We start from the raw sequence: 17,112 nt of genomic DNA on the forward strand, positions 1-17,112 counted from the left end.
ATCTCAAAAGGACATGTTTTTGATAAACAGGCGAACATTAAATTTGCCTAGTTCCTTCACATAAATTTACACATTATATTAAATATCTTACACTTTTATGTACTAATTTTATCATTATTACATTTACATTTCCATTATATAATTCACTTCAATATACAATTTAACATTATTATGAAATTATATTACAATAAAATAACTTATAACATTATTCAACTGATAGCTAATTTAAAGCCTACAATTCTTTACAACTCCTACAATAATTATAAATCCTCTTCTAAAGCTTATCCCTTAAAATATAATATTCAATTAACAGACAATATATCAATATTAAAACTACTATTAAATACTTTAATCGCAGGGGTCCCGGGTTCTGTTCCCGGCAGGGTCGGGAATTTTAACCATAGTTGGTTAATTCCTTTGGCACGGGGACGGGGTGCATGTGCTGTCTTCATCAAGCCTCATCGCGACGTGTAGGTTGCCTACGGGCGTTAAATCAAAAGATCTGCACCAAGCCTCCCCAGTGACCACACTCCATTTCATTTTATAGAAATACGTGGTCAGCTGGCAGGTAGATATGTGTAATATCGTCCCATCTATGTAACTGTCCTAGTTAGTATACTACAGATAGTCGTAACAACAATCACTGAGAAGAAGTGCGCCAAGAGAACTAAACTGCAAAGCAGTCTCATTTGCATGAAACAGCCACTAGTTCCCGTCGGAAGAGTTTCGTTTTGCTATTGGAGTGCAAGGAACTACAGCTGGAGGAAGCTGCGATGCGGAAATGTTGAAGATAATATTATCTCTCCATATCTGAAGATTTATTAGTCGTTAAATTGTCATGACTCCATGTACAGTGCTTTAGAATATGTGATTCTGTTCTCCAGTCGGGTTCGTGGAAAAGGAGCATTTTCAAGATGTTATGGACCACAGGTGTGTACTAGGGCTAGAGCATTATCCGATGCGTTCAGGTAATACCAATGTATTCAAGTACTCGGATAATGAGAAGCGGGTAACACGGTCCAAGTTTTGAAATGTATAATGTTGTGATAGTGAAGAGCATGAATAAAGTCCAGTTATTTCGAGGTTTTCTTACTAAATCGAAAAATAAAAGAAGTGACGTTTGTTCAACAATAAATTGCACCTTATATAATGCGTTTATTTTCAATTCTTTTATTGCTCCACGGCTAAATGTTTAGCGTGCTGTCTTTTGGTCACAGAGGTCCCGAGTTCGATTCCCGGCAGGGTCGAGAATTTTAACCATAATTGCTTAAAGCCCCTGGCACGGGGACTGGGTGTATGTGTCGTCTTCATCATCACTTCATCCTCATCACGACGATCAGGTCACCTACGGGTGTCGAATCAAAAGACCTGCACATGGCGAGCCGAAGTCCTCGGACACATCCCGGCACTAAAAACCTTACGCCATTTTTATTTCTTTTATTTTTGCTTTTTTGTTAAGAATGAAGCCATTCTTTCTAGGGGTCACTCAATTAAAATAACTTAAAAAAATTCAGTCCATCGAACGGGACAGTTTCTATTTTATGCCATGGCCGCACCCAACTCACATTCTCCACAAATCACAAATTACATCGCCGGTACAAATCCCCCTGCCTGAGTAACGGTGTTACGCAGCTCATTGATGTGCGCGCATTTACATTCTCCCTGAGTGCCTAGCTACAGCATTTTTGAGCTACTTTTCCCTCGTATTGTTCTGCCAAGTGAAAAATAGCGTGTTTTATGGCTATTTCACAAAAGATATGTCAACTTAATTATACGTAAAGCTTCAGATTACATTTACGTTTTACTTTTATATATCACATATGAAGATTTAAGTACGATATACATTGTTTCTAACGTGCGCAGTTAAACGACATCATCTACTAAGCTTAGCAGAGGAAGTAAAGGTAAACTGAATGATAAGGGTAGAAGGGCATTAAAATAATTGCGAAAGCCAATAAGAAAACCACATGTACTAAAAGAGATTTCAGAACTGAATGGGCAAATTCCGATTCAAATAGCTCCCAAACAGAGGGCAAAGAACTTCAGATAACTTGCATAATATTTACGACAGACCTGCACTTAACAAACCACTGGTTTAAACGGTATTTTCATTATTATTATTATTATTATTATTATTATTATTATTATTATTATTATTATTATTATTATTATTATTTATATTATTGAGCTGGATCAAACTGAAGGAGACTGCTCATGATACTGAACGCACTGTTCTCCGAGCAACACTGCCAGGGTGGCGAAAATTGACAAAGATATTATGGCTTTGGACTGATGTCAGAAATGCGGCACCAAAGAAGAAACGGCTTTACCATGAGTTTTTGCCGTCTTGTTGGAATGCCTACAAGATATCCCATAGCGATCCAAAGATCATGGCTATAACTGCGAATTTCGCAGATCATTACGCAAAACTTACCACACGAGAAAAAAAAGCGAAGACATCTCCGTACAGGACATGAAGGCCCTTGGAAGGGTGGAAGGTAAATGCTTCCACTCTTCGTACCCTCGCCACGTGATGGGGTAGAGTGGTTAGCTCTACGACCGGCCGCCTTTGCCCCCAGGAATTAATCTGGTACTCATTTTTGGTGTACGCTGGGCGAACCTCAGGGCCTCCGGAAGTGGAAGTCTCGTTTCTTAAATTTTACGACTTCCTGACGGGGATTCGAACCCACGTCCTTCCGCGCTAACCAAGCACGCCTTCACCGCCTCGGCCAGGCAGCCCCTTAACATACCTGAATGCGAGGGGGAATCATACCGACTAACCAAACCGAGGCATCGCAAAACAGAAGACATCCAGCGCTGCTATGGCATCAACGATGAAACAGAAAAATTACTGGTACCGAGCTCGATAGCTGCAGTCGCTTAATCGCGGCCAGTATCCAGAAAACGGGAGATCGTGGGTTCGAACCCCACTGTCGGCAGCCCTGAAGATGATTTTCCGTGGTTTCCCATTTTCACACCCGGCAAATGCTGGAGCTGTACCTTGATTAAGGCCACGGCTACTTCCTTCCCACTCCTAGCCTCTTCCTGCCTCATCGTCGCAGTAAGACCTATCTGTGTCGGTGCGACGTAAAGCAAATAACAAAAAAAAACTTACTGGTTGATTGGAATAAGGTAAGAGACCCTTGGTGGAGCTACTTCAAGAAGATATCAACTGAAGAATTTCCCTATCCACCAATCCCAGTCACTGCAGTTGTGGAAGGACTTGTCGGAGGCATCGATACAGAAGAGTTCAAGGCTGCTTTGAAAGAAATGAAGCCGGGAAAAGATACTGGCCCGGACGATCTTCCAGCGGAGTTCTGGTACTCTCAACAAGGGTATGGAGAAGAATGGTCAGCGTGACTCTTAATGCAAATCATTAAAGAGGGTCGAGCACCCACCGATTGGCAACGAAGCATAACCGCACCAATCTTCAAAACGAAGGGGAGCCCAGCTGAATGATCTGATTATTCCCCGACTGGACTTTTGAGTCTTGCAATGACGGTTTCCGAACGTGTTCTGGATGAAAGGATTCGTGAGATCGTCGAGCTTTCCAGAAACCATGATGGATTTGTGAAGAATTGTGGCACAACCGATGCAATCTATGTTGCACGTCTCCTGGTTGTAAAACATCGTCAGAAGAACAAGCCGATTCATCACCTTTTCCTGGACTTTGAGAAAGCCCTTGACCGCTAGCCCTGCGAGAGCATGGCATACCAAAATACCTCGTCAGCTGGGTACAGCTGCCTTATGCACACATGGAGGCCCAAGGAACTACTACTTCCAGGCCGCCAAAAAGCAACCAGTGACTTTTCCAACACCGTCGGAATTCACAAAGGTTAAGCACTGTGACCGCTCTTTGGATACTGTAACACCAGACCTGCACCGTTCTTTGCCATGGACGCTTCTCTACACTGACGATATCATATTGGCCTCTGAAACCCAGGTTGATTTTCAACGGCAAACCCAAGAATGGAGCGATCGGCTGGCGCAATGCGGCCTGTGCCTCAATAAATTTAAGACTGAATATAAACTGGTCCGCCTCGGTGATGTAGTGGTTAGTGTGATTAGCTGTCATGCCCGGAGGCCCGGGTTCGATTCCCAGCTCTGCTACTAAATTTGAAAAGTGCTACGAGGGCTGGAACGGGGTCCACTCAGCCTCGGGAGATCAACTGAGTAGGGGGGGGGGTCGATTTCCTTCGCCGCCATCCTGGAAGTGGTTTTCCGTGGATTCCCACTCCTCCTCCACGCAAATGACGCGATAGTACCTAGCTTAACCCCACGGCCGCTCCCTTCCCTTCCAATCTTCCCATCCCCCACAAGGCCCCTTTACAGCTTAGCAGGTGAGGCGACCTGGGCGAGGTACTGGTCATTCTCCCCAGTTGTATCCCCGACCAAGAGTCTGAAGCTCCAGGACACTGCCCTTGAGGCGGTAGAGGTGGGATCCCTCGCTGAGTCCGAGGGGAAAACCGACCCTGGAGGTTAAACAGATGAAGCAGAAGAAGAAGAAGAGGAATATAACTTATATAACTTGAAAATAATATTCTCTCACCCATGGGTAAATAATGCAAGTATCGAGTTCGAATTATTATTATTATTATTATTATTATTATTATTATTATTATTATTATTATTATTATTATTATTATTATTATTATTATTATTATTATTTGTAAGTGGCTTTACATCGCACCGAGACAGATAGGTCTTATGGCGGTCGACGATGGTATGGGAAAGGCCGAGGAGTTGGAAGGAAGCGACCGTGGCCTTAATTAACGTACAGCCCGAGCATTTGCCTGGAGTGAAAATGGCAAACCACGGAAAACCATCTTCAGGGCTGCCGACAACAGGATTCGAACCCACTATCTCCCGGATGCAAGCTCACAGCCGCGCGCCCCTAACCGCACGGCCAACTGGCCCGGTGTTATTATTATTATTATTATTATTATTATTATTATTATTATTATTATTATTATTATTATTATTAATTTTATTATGCCTTGTGATGTACATCCAATTATTAGTATCATTATTAGCTTACGATCGCATTATTTGTGAGGTTATGTCATGAAATATTTGTTGTGTATAGATATTAATATGAGTTTAGTTAATGTAAGAACCTGTATATAATTTAGTAACACCTGTATTAATGATTTGTAATCCCCTGCAGAATTGTGAAATACACTGTAACATCCAGAATGGCACTGGGTAGACGCGAACTCGGTAGAATATTCTATACATTATATCTGGGCCTTAAACACTAGAATTTACGAGAAAATGTATCTGTCTAGAAGCCTGGCTAGGCACATACAGTATATAAAGAGTTGGTCTTGTTGGTAGAGACGAGTTATTGTTTAGTAAGAGTCATGTTTTAACAGTTGTTGTTCTGACCAGACGTGTGTCGTGCTAACGAGTGTTTGAAGTATATGAATTGGCTAAGTAAAGCTGGTAGTTGACATGCAGTGGTTGCAGTCTCCATAGGCAGTTGTTAAATTGGCGAATTTCTTGATGTTCTCGGAGTGAACTGTTTTGTTTGTGATACAGTGATTAAGGTTATGTGCATTCAATTTGTAAATAATTGTAAATAAATCCGTATACACAAGTTGACAACATTTTGGTGTGCGTCATTATGGATACATCAAATATATGACGTCAGATCCACAAGCAATTGACATCATTCAGGTAGTCGGTGAGGACATGCCGGGAGTGACAAGTTTCACGTATCTTGGCTCCACAATCGCTGATGATGGCCGACTTGTCGAAGAGGTCAGTGCAAGGATAACCGCAGCCTTGATGGAATTGCGACAAATAACCGGCGTAACTTGCGACCGGAGAATGAAAGATAATCTCCAATAAAAAATCTATCGTACTGTCATCCGACCTCTTGTATTGTATGTCATCTCCAATGAAGCCATCAGGGAGAGATTTGGAATTGCGCCGATTCAAGACAAAACGCGCGAGAGTTTTCTACGATGGTTTGGCCAAGTATTAAGGACAGGAAGCTTTACTACCGCGGAGACGTGTTATATGTTAGAAGCTGTCGGTAGGAGGCCGAAAGGACGCCCAAAAGCAGCGACGAGCTGATACTCATCGCAAAAATCTGTAGAACATCAGTCATCACCCTGGCATGGTCCAGGACTGAACTGAATGGAGACCACGAATCTGTGTAATGGACTCCTCCGCCAGAAGGAGGACAAGCGATGATAAACGAAGGAAAATAAATAAAAATTTTATTGTTATTATTGTTTCATGAAATATTGTGTTCCGTTAAGCTTGCACAAAGAAAATTCCCACGGTCTGTCACTGCTGGCCAATGGTAAGATGAAGTTCTTATAGTGAGCACTGTGCCGGAAGAGAAGCCATCCTGTTGATTGGGGTGGCCTGGAAACACTTGAAAACGGAGGTAGGTTTGTAATTTTCTGTTACAATGGGAGCCTTGGTCCCTCCAGTTCAAAGCTACCACCTTACCCATTCAGCCAGCGCGATTTTTTAGTAATTGAACGTCGCACTAACACTTACAGTTTTTCGTCGACAGTCGGTGGGGAAAGGGTAGAACTGGGATGTAGTGGCCGGAGTGGCCTGAAGTAAGGCAGAGAAACACAACTTATCCTCTTCCCCATTTGACTGTTTGTGAAAATCGAAGGCCATGTAAAACTAGCTCCAGGGTTTCCGATGGTGCGATTCGAGCCTACCACTTCCCGAATGCAAGCTTACAGCTTCACGACCTGTATCACATAGCCAACTCGCTTGTCTGATGATAATTGCATAGTCGATTATTAATGCAACCATAATACCGGGGCTCAGCGCACTTTCTGTGCTGAACTCAGCTCCTGAGATCCAGAGTCTTCCCGTTTACTATACCAGGTGGCTCACGGACGCCGTACTTTCTACTTATAAATGTTCCGCATGCATAAGTGATGTGTGGGGTGTCTGCCAACTGATTTTAACAGGGGAACTACTGCCAGCGGGCAGGTTACGTCAGAATATGAAGAGATAAGAAACAGAGTCACACTCGCAGCATGTTACTCAGCGCTGCCGGTCGAATGCACCCCTTGCATTAGTAAACATCGTTTTCAACCGCATAGTTCTAGGCTGGTGTATGCTACAGCCGCACCATATTTGTCGTCTGCATATCGGCAGTAGCTAGTGTGATCAGCAGCGGTGAATACACAGACATTATTTTAATCTGGACAATCTGGTCGGAATGCAACAGAAGCTGCAAACAGATGTATGCCTTCTACATACGTACTTCACCGAACAGTATTAGTTTTTGTTTCATACATGCAACTGTTCCATCGAGTGGAATGTCTACACGTGTATAAATAAATAAGTTATTAGATTTCCTTTTCTACACCCTTGGCGTGTCTACAAACAGTAGCAGCGATTAAGGGGTGCGGCGAGGAGGGGCATTCGCTCCCTCCCCCCTCTACTTTGTGGAGTACACATTACATTTTCATTCCGCTTTAGCCAGCTGGAACTAGGAATTATTTTAAAAAGCAGTTTGTACAAACCTTGTTATCTTATCTGCTAATTCCTTCGTTTATTTTCTTTAAGTATTAACATAATTATTGACGGAAATACGCACAAAATGCTGTTCGTCGCCGCTAACCAACTTGTATAGCACTACGGCAAGTAATTGAGACTTTGCCTGTGCTGTGAGGAAGGGTAGTAGGGGTATATATTGTTTGCCGAGGTCGTGGCCACTGAGTTATAATTCACCCACTTGTCGCGCGCATTCATCAGTCTGGCAGTCTCTTTAGTTTCTTAGTGAGTATTCAAATACTAAATTATTTTTAATTGCATAATCATGCCGTATTTCTATGTAATTATACCGGGCGAGGTGGCGGTGGGGTTACGGGCGTGCAGCTCTGAGTTTGCACTCGGGAGATAATAGTTTCGAATCCCACTGTCAGCAGCCCTGAAGATGGTTGTCCGTGGTTTCCCATTTTCACACCAGGCAAGTGCTGGGGCTGTACCTTATTTAAGGCCACGGTCGCTTCCTTTCCACGCGTAGCCCTTTTCTGTCTCATCGTCGCTATAAATCCTATCTATGTCGGTGCGACCTAAAGCCAAATGTAAAAAAAAAATATATTCAGTTGTGATCGTATTTCAACAGGAGCTAATACCAACGTTCCTAAGTTATTTCTTTGTGTTATGTCATTTATTAAGTAAATGCCCCGTAGTATGTTTGTGAGACCTGGTGAAAATTTTATTATACAGCATTGAACCAAAATCTCAAAAAAACTATTATTACGAATAGGCCTAATCCACTGGGCTGATTAATTATATTTACTTATAAAAAGCATAATACAAACGAAATAATTTAGTCCGGTGAATGTAAAGTTGGTATTCTCTAGCGTTGAAATTACAATTACAATTAAATATATCTGTTTTTACAATTGACTTTATGTCGCACCGACACAGATAGAACGTATGGGAAGGAAACAAACGTTGCCTTAATTAAGGTACAGTCTCAGCGTTTGCCTTGTATGAAAATGGGATACCACGGAAAACCATCTTCAGTGGTGTCGACAATGGGATTCGAAACCACAATCTCCCGAGTGCAAGCTCACAACTGCGCGCCCGTAACCCCACGGCCAGATCGCCCTGTACAATTACATAGATGTACAGCATGATTATGCAATTAATAATCATTTAGTATTTGAATACACACTAAGAAACTAACAGACAATAAAGAGACTGCCAGACTGACGAATGCGCGCGGCAAGCGGGTGAATTATAACTCCGTGGCCACGACCTCGGCAAAAATTTGTACCCCTACTACCCTTCCTCACAGCACATGCAACGTCTCCACTACTTGCCGTAGCGCTATACAATAAAGGAAAGATTTAGCATATAAGACAACAAGGCTTGTACAAATAGCTTTTTTTAAATAATTCCTAGTTCCAGCTGGCTAAAATGGAATAAATGTCATATTTACTCTGCAAAGTGCGGGTGGAAGCGACTGTCCCTCCTCACCCAACCCCCTAACCGCCACTACTGTTTGTAGACACGCCAAAGATGCAGTAAATGAAATCTAATAACTTATTAATTTAGACAAGTGTAGACATTCAACTCGATAAAAGAGATGATTTCATGGAACAAAAACGAATACTGTTCGGCGAAATATGTGTGTAGAAGGCGTGCGTCTGTTTGGAGCTTCTGTTGCATTCCGACCAGGTTGCCCAGCTTAAAATAATGTCTATGTATTCACCGCTGCTGATCACACTAGCCATTGCCGATATGCAGACAGCAAATATAGTGCGGCTGTACCATACACCAGCCTAGAACTATGCGGTCGAAAACGATGTTTACAAATGCAAGGGATGCATTCGACCGGCAGCGCTGAGTAACATGCTGCGATTGTGACTGTTTCTTATCTCTTCATATTCTGACGTAACCTGCCCACTGGCAGTAGTTCCCCTCCTAAAATCAGTTGGTAGACACCCCACACATCACTTATGTATGCGGTACATTTATTAGTAGAAAGTACGGCGTTCGAGAGCCACCTGGTATAATTATAAAAGTTACATGTAGTTTCGCCTGAACGACTCTAGAATGAGAGCTTAAACTTTGCTATATATGTTGTAGAAAACAGCTTGTACGTCTATATTGTTGAATTTGTCACACATAGGCCACGTGACGTTAGTCTAACTTTACTAATAAAGATCGAGCACGAGAGACTTATTATTAAATATCGACCCCGAATGAGGCTAATATAACGATCGATCCCTTTACGCGTTACATTTAATATCGATCCTGAGCGAAGGTGGCAAGTGGCTCTCATTATTTAGTACAGTACATTTTACAATTAACTCCGCCCCAGGAGGGTCTAACTAGTGACGAACGAACATTATACACTTTTCAGTATAAGCATCAAGATACTAAAGATACCTAAACACAAGGCATCAACTGCACACAACCTTATTAGCCCTGCTGAAAAAATAATGAAGTGGCGTATGGTTTTTAGTGCCGGGAGTGTCCGAGGACAGGTTCGGCTTGCCAGGTGCAGGTCTTTCGAAGTGACTCCCGTAGGCGACCTGCGCGTCGTGATGAGGAAGAAATGATGATGAATACGACACCTACACCCAGTCCCCAGCCAGCGGAATTAACCAATTATGGTTAAAATTCCCGACCCTGCCGGGAATCGAAGCCGGGACCCCTGTGGCCAAAGGCCAGCACGCTTACCATTTAGCCATGGGGCCGGACATTAGCCCTGCTAATGCTACCAAAGGTACCAAAACCGAGATCGATAACTGCAGTCGCTTAAGTGCGGCCAGTATAGTGGTTTCGAACCCCACTGTCGGCAGTCCTGAAGATGGTTTCCCGTAGTTTTCCATTTTCACACAAGGCAAACGCTTGAACTGTACCTCAATTAAGACTATGGCCGATTCCTTGCCACTTCTAGCCCTTTCCTATCCCATCGTCGCCATAACACCTATCTGTGTCGGTGCGACATAAAGCCAATTGTAAAATAATTACCAACATAGGTAAAAGAAAACCGCAATTTAAATTTAAATGTTATAGCAGTTGTATAGTATTATTTGAGGTGATTCCACATACTGTATATGAGTTGATTATGAGAGTAATTACAGAAGATATTATGAGTAGAATTTTGTAAATAATATAAATTTATTAAGGATGAGTTGTGTGTTTAATAAAAAAATTGTTAGCGTAAATCGTATAATACTCTATTTTGGGAAAATGTCTACTTTTCTTTTTAATTTAAAATTTAGTGCTTGATAATAATGTATTTTTGTGTATCATTTGCCACCGAAGTGGACGCCTCATTTGCAAATAAAGTGATTTTGATCTGAACATTACCACTTAATGAAGAAATCTATACACTTTATATACTTACCAAGAATTACCCGCGGCTTCGCTCGCGCGGATATCGTAAAATGTTAAAAGTAATCGTTCCTCGGTACTTTACTAAGACATTATCTGAAAATTTCTAAAGTATAAACACTCCCCGACAAATTGAGTTCCATTTACCCCAGAAACTCATTGTAAACCACGTTTGTGTTATTACCTTTCAGGGCTAGAAATGAACAGTACATGTGAGAAACAGTCTTCTCTCAAATCGAAAAAAAAAGTTATTTTAAAGGAGATTCCAAATATATATTCCCACATCTGTCACATCTTCAGTTGTTGAGACATATGTATTCCCATAAAAAGAATTCAACCCCTTTATCAGTCTTTCCCCCCACCCCCACCTAAATGGATTCTCCGAAAACAAAAAATACGTGTCATTACTTTTAAAGGAGATTCCAAATTTTCACGTCTGTAACATCTTCACTTTTCGAGATATAAGCATCCTCATTAAAAATATTCAACTCGCTTTCACTCCTTCTCACCCCGGTTAAGTGCCTTCTCCGGAAACAAAATAAGACACGTATCCTGTATTTTTAGAGGACTTTCGAAATATCAAGTTTCATGTCTGTAACATCTTCAGTTTTTGAGATTTTTCCTTATAACAATAATTCAACTTCTTCTTCTCTTCTTTCCACCCCTTCTCCCTTTAAGTCGATTTTCCGAAAACTAAAATACGCGTTTCTTTATTTTTAAAGGAGATTCCAAATACGAATTTTCACTTCTGTAACATCTTTAGCTTTTAGAGATACAAGTATACTCATACAAATAATTCAACGAATTTTTCAGTTCTTTCACCCCCTTAAGTGGATTTCCGAAAAAAGAAAAAACGCGTTTCTTTATTTGTAATGGAGATTCCAAATACCAATTTTCATATATGTAACATCTTCAGTTTTTGAGATATAGGTATCCTCATAAAAGGTATTCAACCCCCTTTTCACCTGTTTTCACCCCTCTTAATTTGATTTTTCGAAAACAAAAAACATGTTTCTTTGTTTTTAAAGGAGATTCCAAATACCACTTTTTACGTCTGGAAACTTTTAAGTTTTTAAGATATAGATGTACTCATTTAAACAATTCACTCCCCTTTTCACTCCCTTAGCGGCAGAATATCCGAAAATACTTCCTTACTGAGCACCTGCACTCTAATGCGAATGTATCCCCAAATTTTAATTTCTTTATGTCCGACAGTTTTGGCTCAGCGATGATGAATCCGTCAGTCAGTCAGTCAGGACATGTTATTTTAGATATATATGTATAGATTATGGTTTAACACTAAGCTAACATGCTGAGAGGTATCATGTAAGTAAACAGTTTCCATTTTACAGGACAAGCCTTGGGTTTTCGCTCATCTGCTGCAAATTCAGCGCCGCCTTGGCAAGGAAAACTTCCCTCTTATTGAGCAGACCTTCTACCCCAACTATCGAGAAATGGTAAGTTGTATAAAGTTTTAAAATATTATCTAAAAAAACTGGATGTGAGAATTGTTCTATTACAGTTCTGATCGTGCTTAAGAAAGTGCCAGTTTAAACAGTTCAACGATAATCCTGCTATTGGTCTTGTATGGGACTTCAGTATAAAACTGACCGATAATTAGGGTAGAAATACTTTATGTACACAAACACGACCCATTATATCTCATCTGTTTATGAAACTGCCGTATATAAACTTCAATACACTCACAAAAGTTATATCCGAATTATCTGATAGAATAAAGATGAATACACTTAATTACCCTTCAGAAGCTATACACAATTCTCAATTATTCTACCAAATACTTTGATTTTCTAAAACTTGTTCACAAAAGCACTGTTGAATACAAAATAATATTGTGATGAAATTATGAATTTCTGCTGTTTTGTCTCTAATACATGAAATGTTCAATTAAGTTGGATGAATTGTTTTGTCAAGATTCAAGTTCCATCTATCATAAAATAACGTGCATACTTGTCTACATATATTCGTAAATGTTCATTCATCTCAAGTAAGTAAAACGCACTACTAAAGAACTTACTTTACTACTTTGGAAATCTCTGTTTCTCCAAATGTTTTCAGTTTCAACGCATCTTTATTTTCGGGAACTGAATACTCCCTACACCTTGGAGGCGAATATCTACTCTGAGCCGTATCCAGGTTATTATTTACAGGACAAGCAGTTCCAGAGCATTTTCTTTGCAGAGAAACTGTTTCAGGCCAATATAATTCAACTGGCAGTTTAAATACAGTGTGGAGAAAGCAAATCAGTCTGTAGTTTTGTACTCCAGGAAAGTTTTACATTATTTCGACAGACTTGGAAATTTGATGTTCGAGAAGTATTTCCTTTTTCAATATTTTTTTCGGAGATACAGACTAGGAATGCAGATTCAGTTTTTTAAATAAATACCATTTTATGTCAACAAAGGGTCTCTTTATCTCGAGTCATAGTTCAGGCCCAAAAGAGACTGCAATTTCACCTTTAATTGCTATTATATTGACCAGCTGTGGTTCAGTAACTCCTATTATTGTCTGAAGGCGGTCAATACGCGGCCAAGCAGACGCTCCGCAGACCGCAGTATCGCCCCAATTACCCCCCCCTCTCTCTCTCTCTCTCTCTCTCTCTTTCTCTCTCTCTCCCTCTCTCAGTCGCTGATTGAAACAGAGGAATACGACACGTTGTCCCCTCAAACGCTTGCCTTCGTTATTAGTCACCGCTCTCAGGAAAAAAAATAGATGACCATTCGAACTAGCTAAGCGCCTTAGGACAGCGAAAACACCTCTCTCGGTATATTATACATTCATGTTTCGGAGACAGCTTAAGGTATATTTTGCAAGTCTCGCTGTAAATTGTGTTTTAAAATTTCACAGAAAATTTCTACTTTACATATTAACGAAGTTGGGTGAAAATTTTGCAGTGTATTCTATGTATCATTACTGACAAACGTTTGCATTAGATTTCTAATCACAAGAATAGAAAGGAAACTATTCATTTTTAAACATTAAAAATACAAAAAGTCAAAGTGAAATTTTGAATGTAAATTTTTAAAATTTATAATTTATTTCACAAATGTAATACCCAAAACCGTTCTTCTAAGAAAAGAAGCCTAAAACACAAAATTTCACTGGTTTTAAGATATGAAATATGAGAAATTTGCCCTCAAAATGACGCAAGTGTAATAGACTAGTATAATTTGGAAACAATTTTCTTTAACCTATGGGTAAATAATGCAGAAATCGAGCTCGAATTACCGTTAATTTTATTATTCGTATTATTAGAATAATAATTATTATTGTTATAATGATTTGTGAGGTGTGGCTATGAGGTTGTTTACATATATTAGTATTATCATTATTTACGTAGTTGTGTACGAACTTTATTTGGTATAATCATAATCGTATTTTTTGTGAGATTATGTCATGAAACATCTGCTGTATATATATATATTCATATTAGTTTATTTAATGTAGAATACGTAATTAATAATATATAATTTATTATTACCTGTATATAAGATGTATAATCCAATGCAACATTGTGAAAAACACTGTAATAAGTCCAGAACAACGCAATGTGCGACAAGAATTGTGTAGAAACTTCCCTACATTGTAAATAGGCTATTGAAGACTCTCGAAATTACGAGAAAATATTTTGTGTCATATTCTTCCAGAAGCCTGGTCAGACAACGTATATAAAGAGGCAGTCTTGAGGGTAAAGTTGAGTTGTTTTAATGAGACTTTTGTGGAAGTCGTGTTAGCCGAGTGTTTGAAGTCAAGTATGTGAATTGGTTATGTTGGTAGTTGGTTGTGACATACTGTCAAGATGGCGGTTCATTAATGTGTGTAGAATATGTGCAAATAACTTGTAAATAAAACAGTGTACACAATTGGCAGCATTTTGTGTGCGTCTTTGTGGATACATCAACACTTTCATAAAACGTTTTCACCTTGTTCTCATTAAAATCCACCAGGGCTGTAAGTTTTGACTTCATTTTACTTCATAACTTCGTCTGAATATGTTGCTACCTCTTTCGTGGCATATTTCATTCTTTCCTAGATTCCAAAGACTGTTTTGCCTTCTGCTTCTTCCTACGCTCATCTTTTGTCTTGCACAGTTTCCTCGTAATGGCAAGTGTTCTACGTGTGTCAGTGAGGTAGCAGCCTTGACTGAGAATTTCAGTAACAGCAAGGTGTTTTTTTAATATGACAACGGAAATGCCTCTCTTGGTATATTCTGACATCACACTGTGGAGAGACTCGTTGGAATTTGTTTGTTTTTTTGTTTTTTTTTTGCTGTACATATTGAGAGGATGGTGTCTGATGAGAGCATCTGATGTACTGGCACCATTTTCACTGCTACTGGTGGCCTCAGAGGATTATGTAGTGACATTTTGTGAGATTCTGCTTGTTCTCCTCAAGTAGCAGCACGATTTATAAAACATCTGGAATTTTCACCTTTTGGACATTTCTTGTGTTGTGGATTTTCTTCGGTGTTTATGCAGTTATATATAGCACTTCCCACTGCTGTCACATCTGGTTCATTGTCAAGAATTGCTCTTCTGTAATGGAGAGTTAATTTCAATATGGTTTCTTCCTTCAAACTACCGTGTCTTTTGCCACCAGTGTCACTCTTTGTGCCTTAAATTATTTGACCAAATTTCTTAATCCTGTTCCCGGTTTCTTTGCTATGTGTTTCAAACATACTTCATTTGTAATTTCAGTATTCCCATCTACATTTAAATTCTGGAGGTGAATGAAGATTCTGGAATCCCTATCTGTAGTGTAACGAGATTTTCCGAGAGTTTCTGTAGTCTTTCTGCAGTTTCAACTTCCATGGCTGGAGATGATCTCGAGTAGTTTCCTTCACACTGCTGCTGATGATTATCGTACCAGAATGAAAACCGTTCAGTTACAGCACTAAGGTCACTCTTTACAGCAGTGCATGAATGACAGAACGTGCATTACACTTCTTGTTAATATATTGTTACGAATAAAACACTGTTTGCTTACTGATCTAATTTATTTTAGGATGACCCAATAATGAACAGACACATACACACTAACACACAGGCAAACACACAATTCTATTCAACCATGAATGACCACACTCACTAGTTGTTGCCTATTTACAAGTCTCTATCCTCTTGACACAGCAAGAAGTCCATCTCGTTGGTATTACCTGTGAAGACTATAGTCCTTATTAACAGGTTCGCCTTACTTTCACTGTCGCTCACAAATCCAGTCACCCTGCACTCTATCTACAGGTCGACAGATACGAACAAGGCCTACTGACCCTCACAACACACGATTATTGTTCCTTGAGTCGACTCTAGAGAAAGTACAGTAATTCACACAGTCAAACACAGTGAACTACTTAACATCGACAAGTAAACAGCAACAGCTCGATAGTGCTAACCAGCAGAAAAATACTCCTCACAACAATGACCATTAACACTGTTCCAATTCTGCTCACGTCACTGTTCCGCACACAGACTTCAAGGCAGTCTACACACACACACAAACACACACACACACACACACACACAAACACACACACAGTACTCCGATAGTACTCCGATGCAGTACACAGACACTCCGCACTCCGACACAACAACCACTCCTCGTTAAGACTCCGGTTGGACACTGGTGACAGCCAGAACTGCTGTCACCCCAGTCCGACGACTGAACTACAACACTCACTCACTCACTGTTAGCGTCTATCATTCTTAGCATATCCTTGTGATAAGGTACTGGAATCTTCAGGACTCATTTAGAGACCGAACATTCTCGTTGCACATTCCAGAGAGCGCACAGCGAACCTAGACGAAGAGAATATTACACGGAAAGGCCGGCCATGCCCTCCAGGTCATCTGGAAACTGCCCGGTCTGACTCACTAGTACCTTCCAGGAAGTACAAAGGGGGCTACGACAGGGCTGGCAAGTAACGATATCAATGACCAGCGCCCGGATTCTGATGACGTATCATCTTTTAAATGGTTCACCACAGACATTGCTAACTTATGTACAAATCCTGTTCATGGTACCCATGTTACAGAAATGCAGACTGTATTTACTAAGTCATTTTTCCGTCATTTTTCTGAGTATTTAATTTTTAGGTAATTTTCCCACTTTACGCGTCATTTTATGTCACTTTATGGAATTTATTAGACTATTTTATACGTTTTGAGTCTTTTTCTCACATCCTTAATGGTTTATGATGCATTTTTTTGTTTATGGTACTGGATATTAACGGAACTGAAAGTGAGGATG

General features: G+C 40.2%; 1 protein-coding gene across 1 annotated transcript in view; it reads left to right on the forward strand.

The window, feature by feature from the left end:
• Positions 1–17,112, forward strand: part of Syn (synapsin) — a 713,980-nt gene that overhangs the window by 245,397 nt on the left and 451,471 nt on the right. Inside the window, exon 4 of the mRNA XM_067140976.2 lies at positions 12,198–12,302. Within this exon, the coding sequence (XP_066997077.1) occupies positions 12,198–12,302 (105 nt within the window). The remainder of the gene's footprint in view (positions 1–12,197; positions 12,303–17,112) is intronic.

Source organism: Anabrus simplex, chromosome 2, assembly GCF_040414725.1.
Source record: "Anabrus simplex isolate iqAnaSimp1 chromosome 2, ASM4041472v1, whole genome shotgun sequence".
Taxonomy (NCBI): domain Eukaryota; kingdom Metazoa; phylum Arthropoda; class Insecta; order Orthoptera; family Tettigoniidae; genus Anabrus; species Anabrus simplex.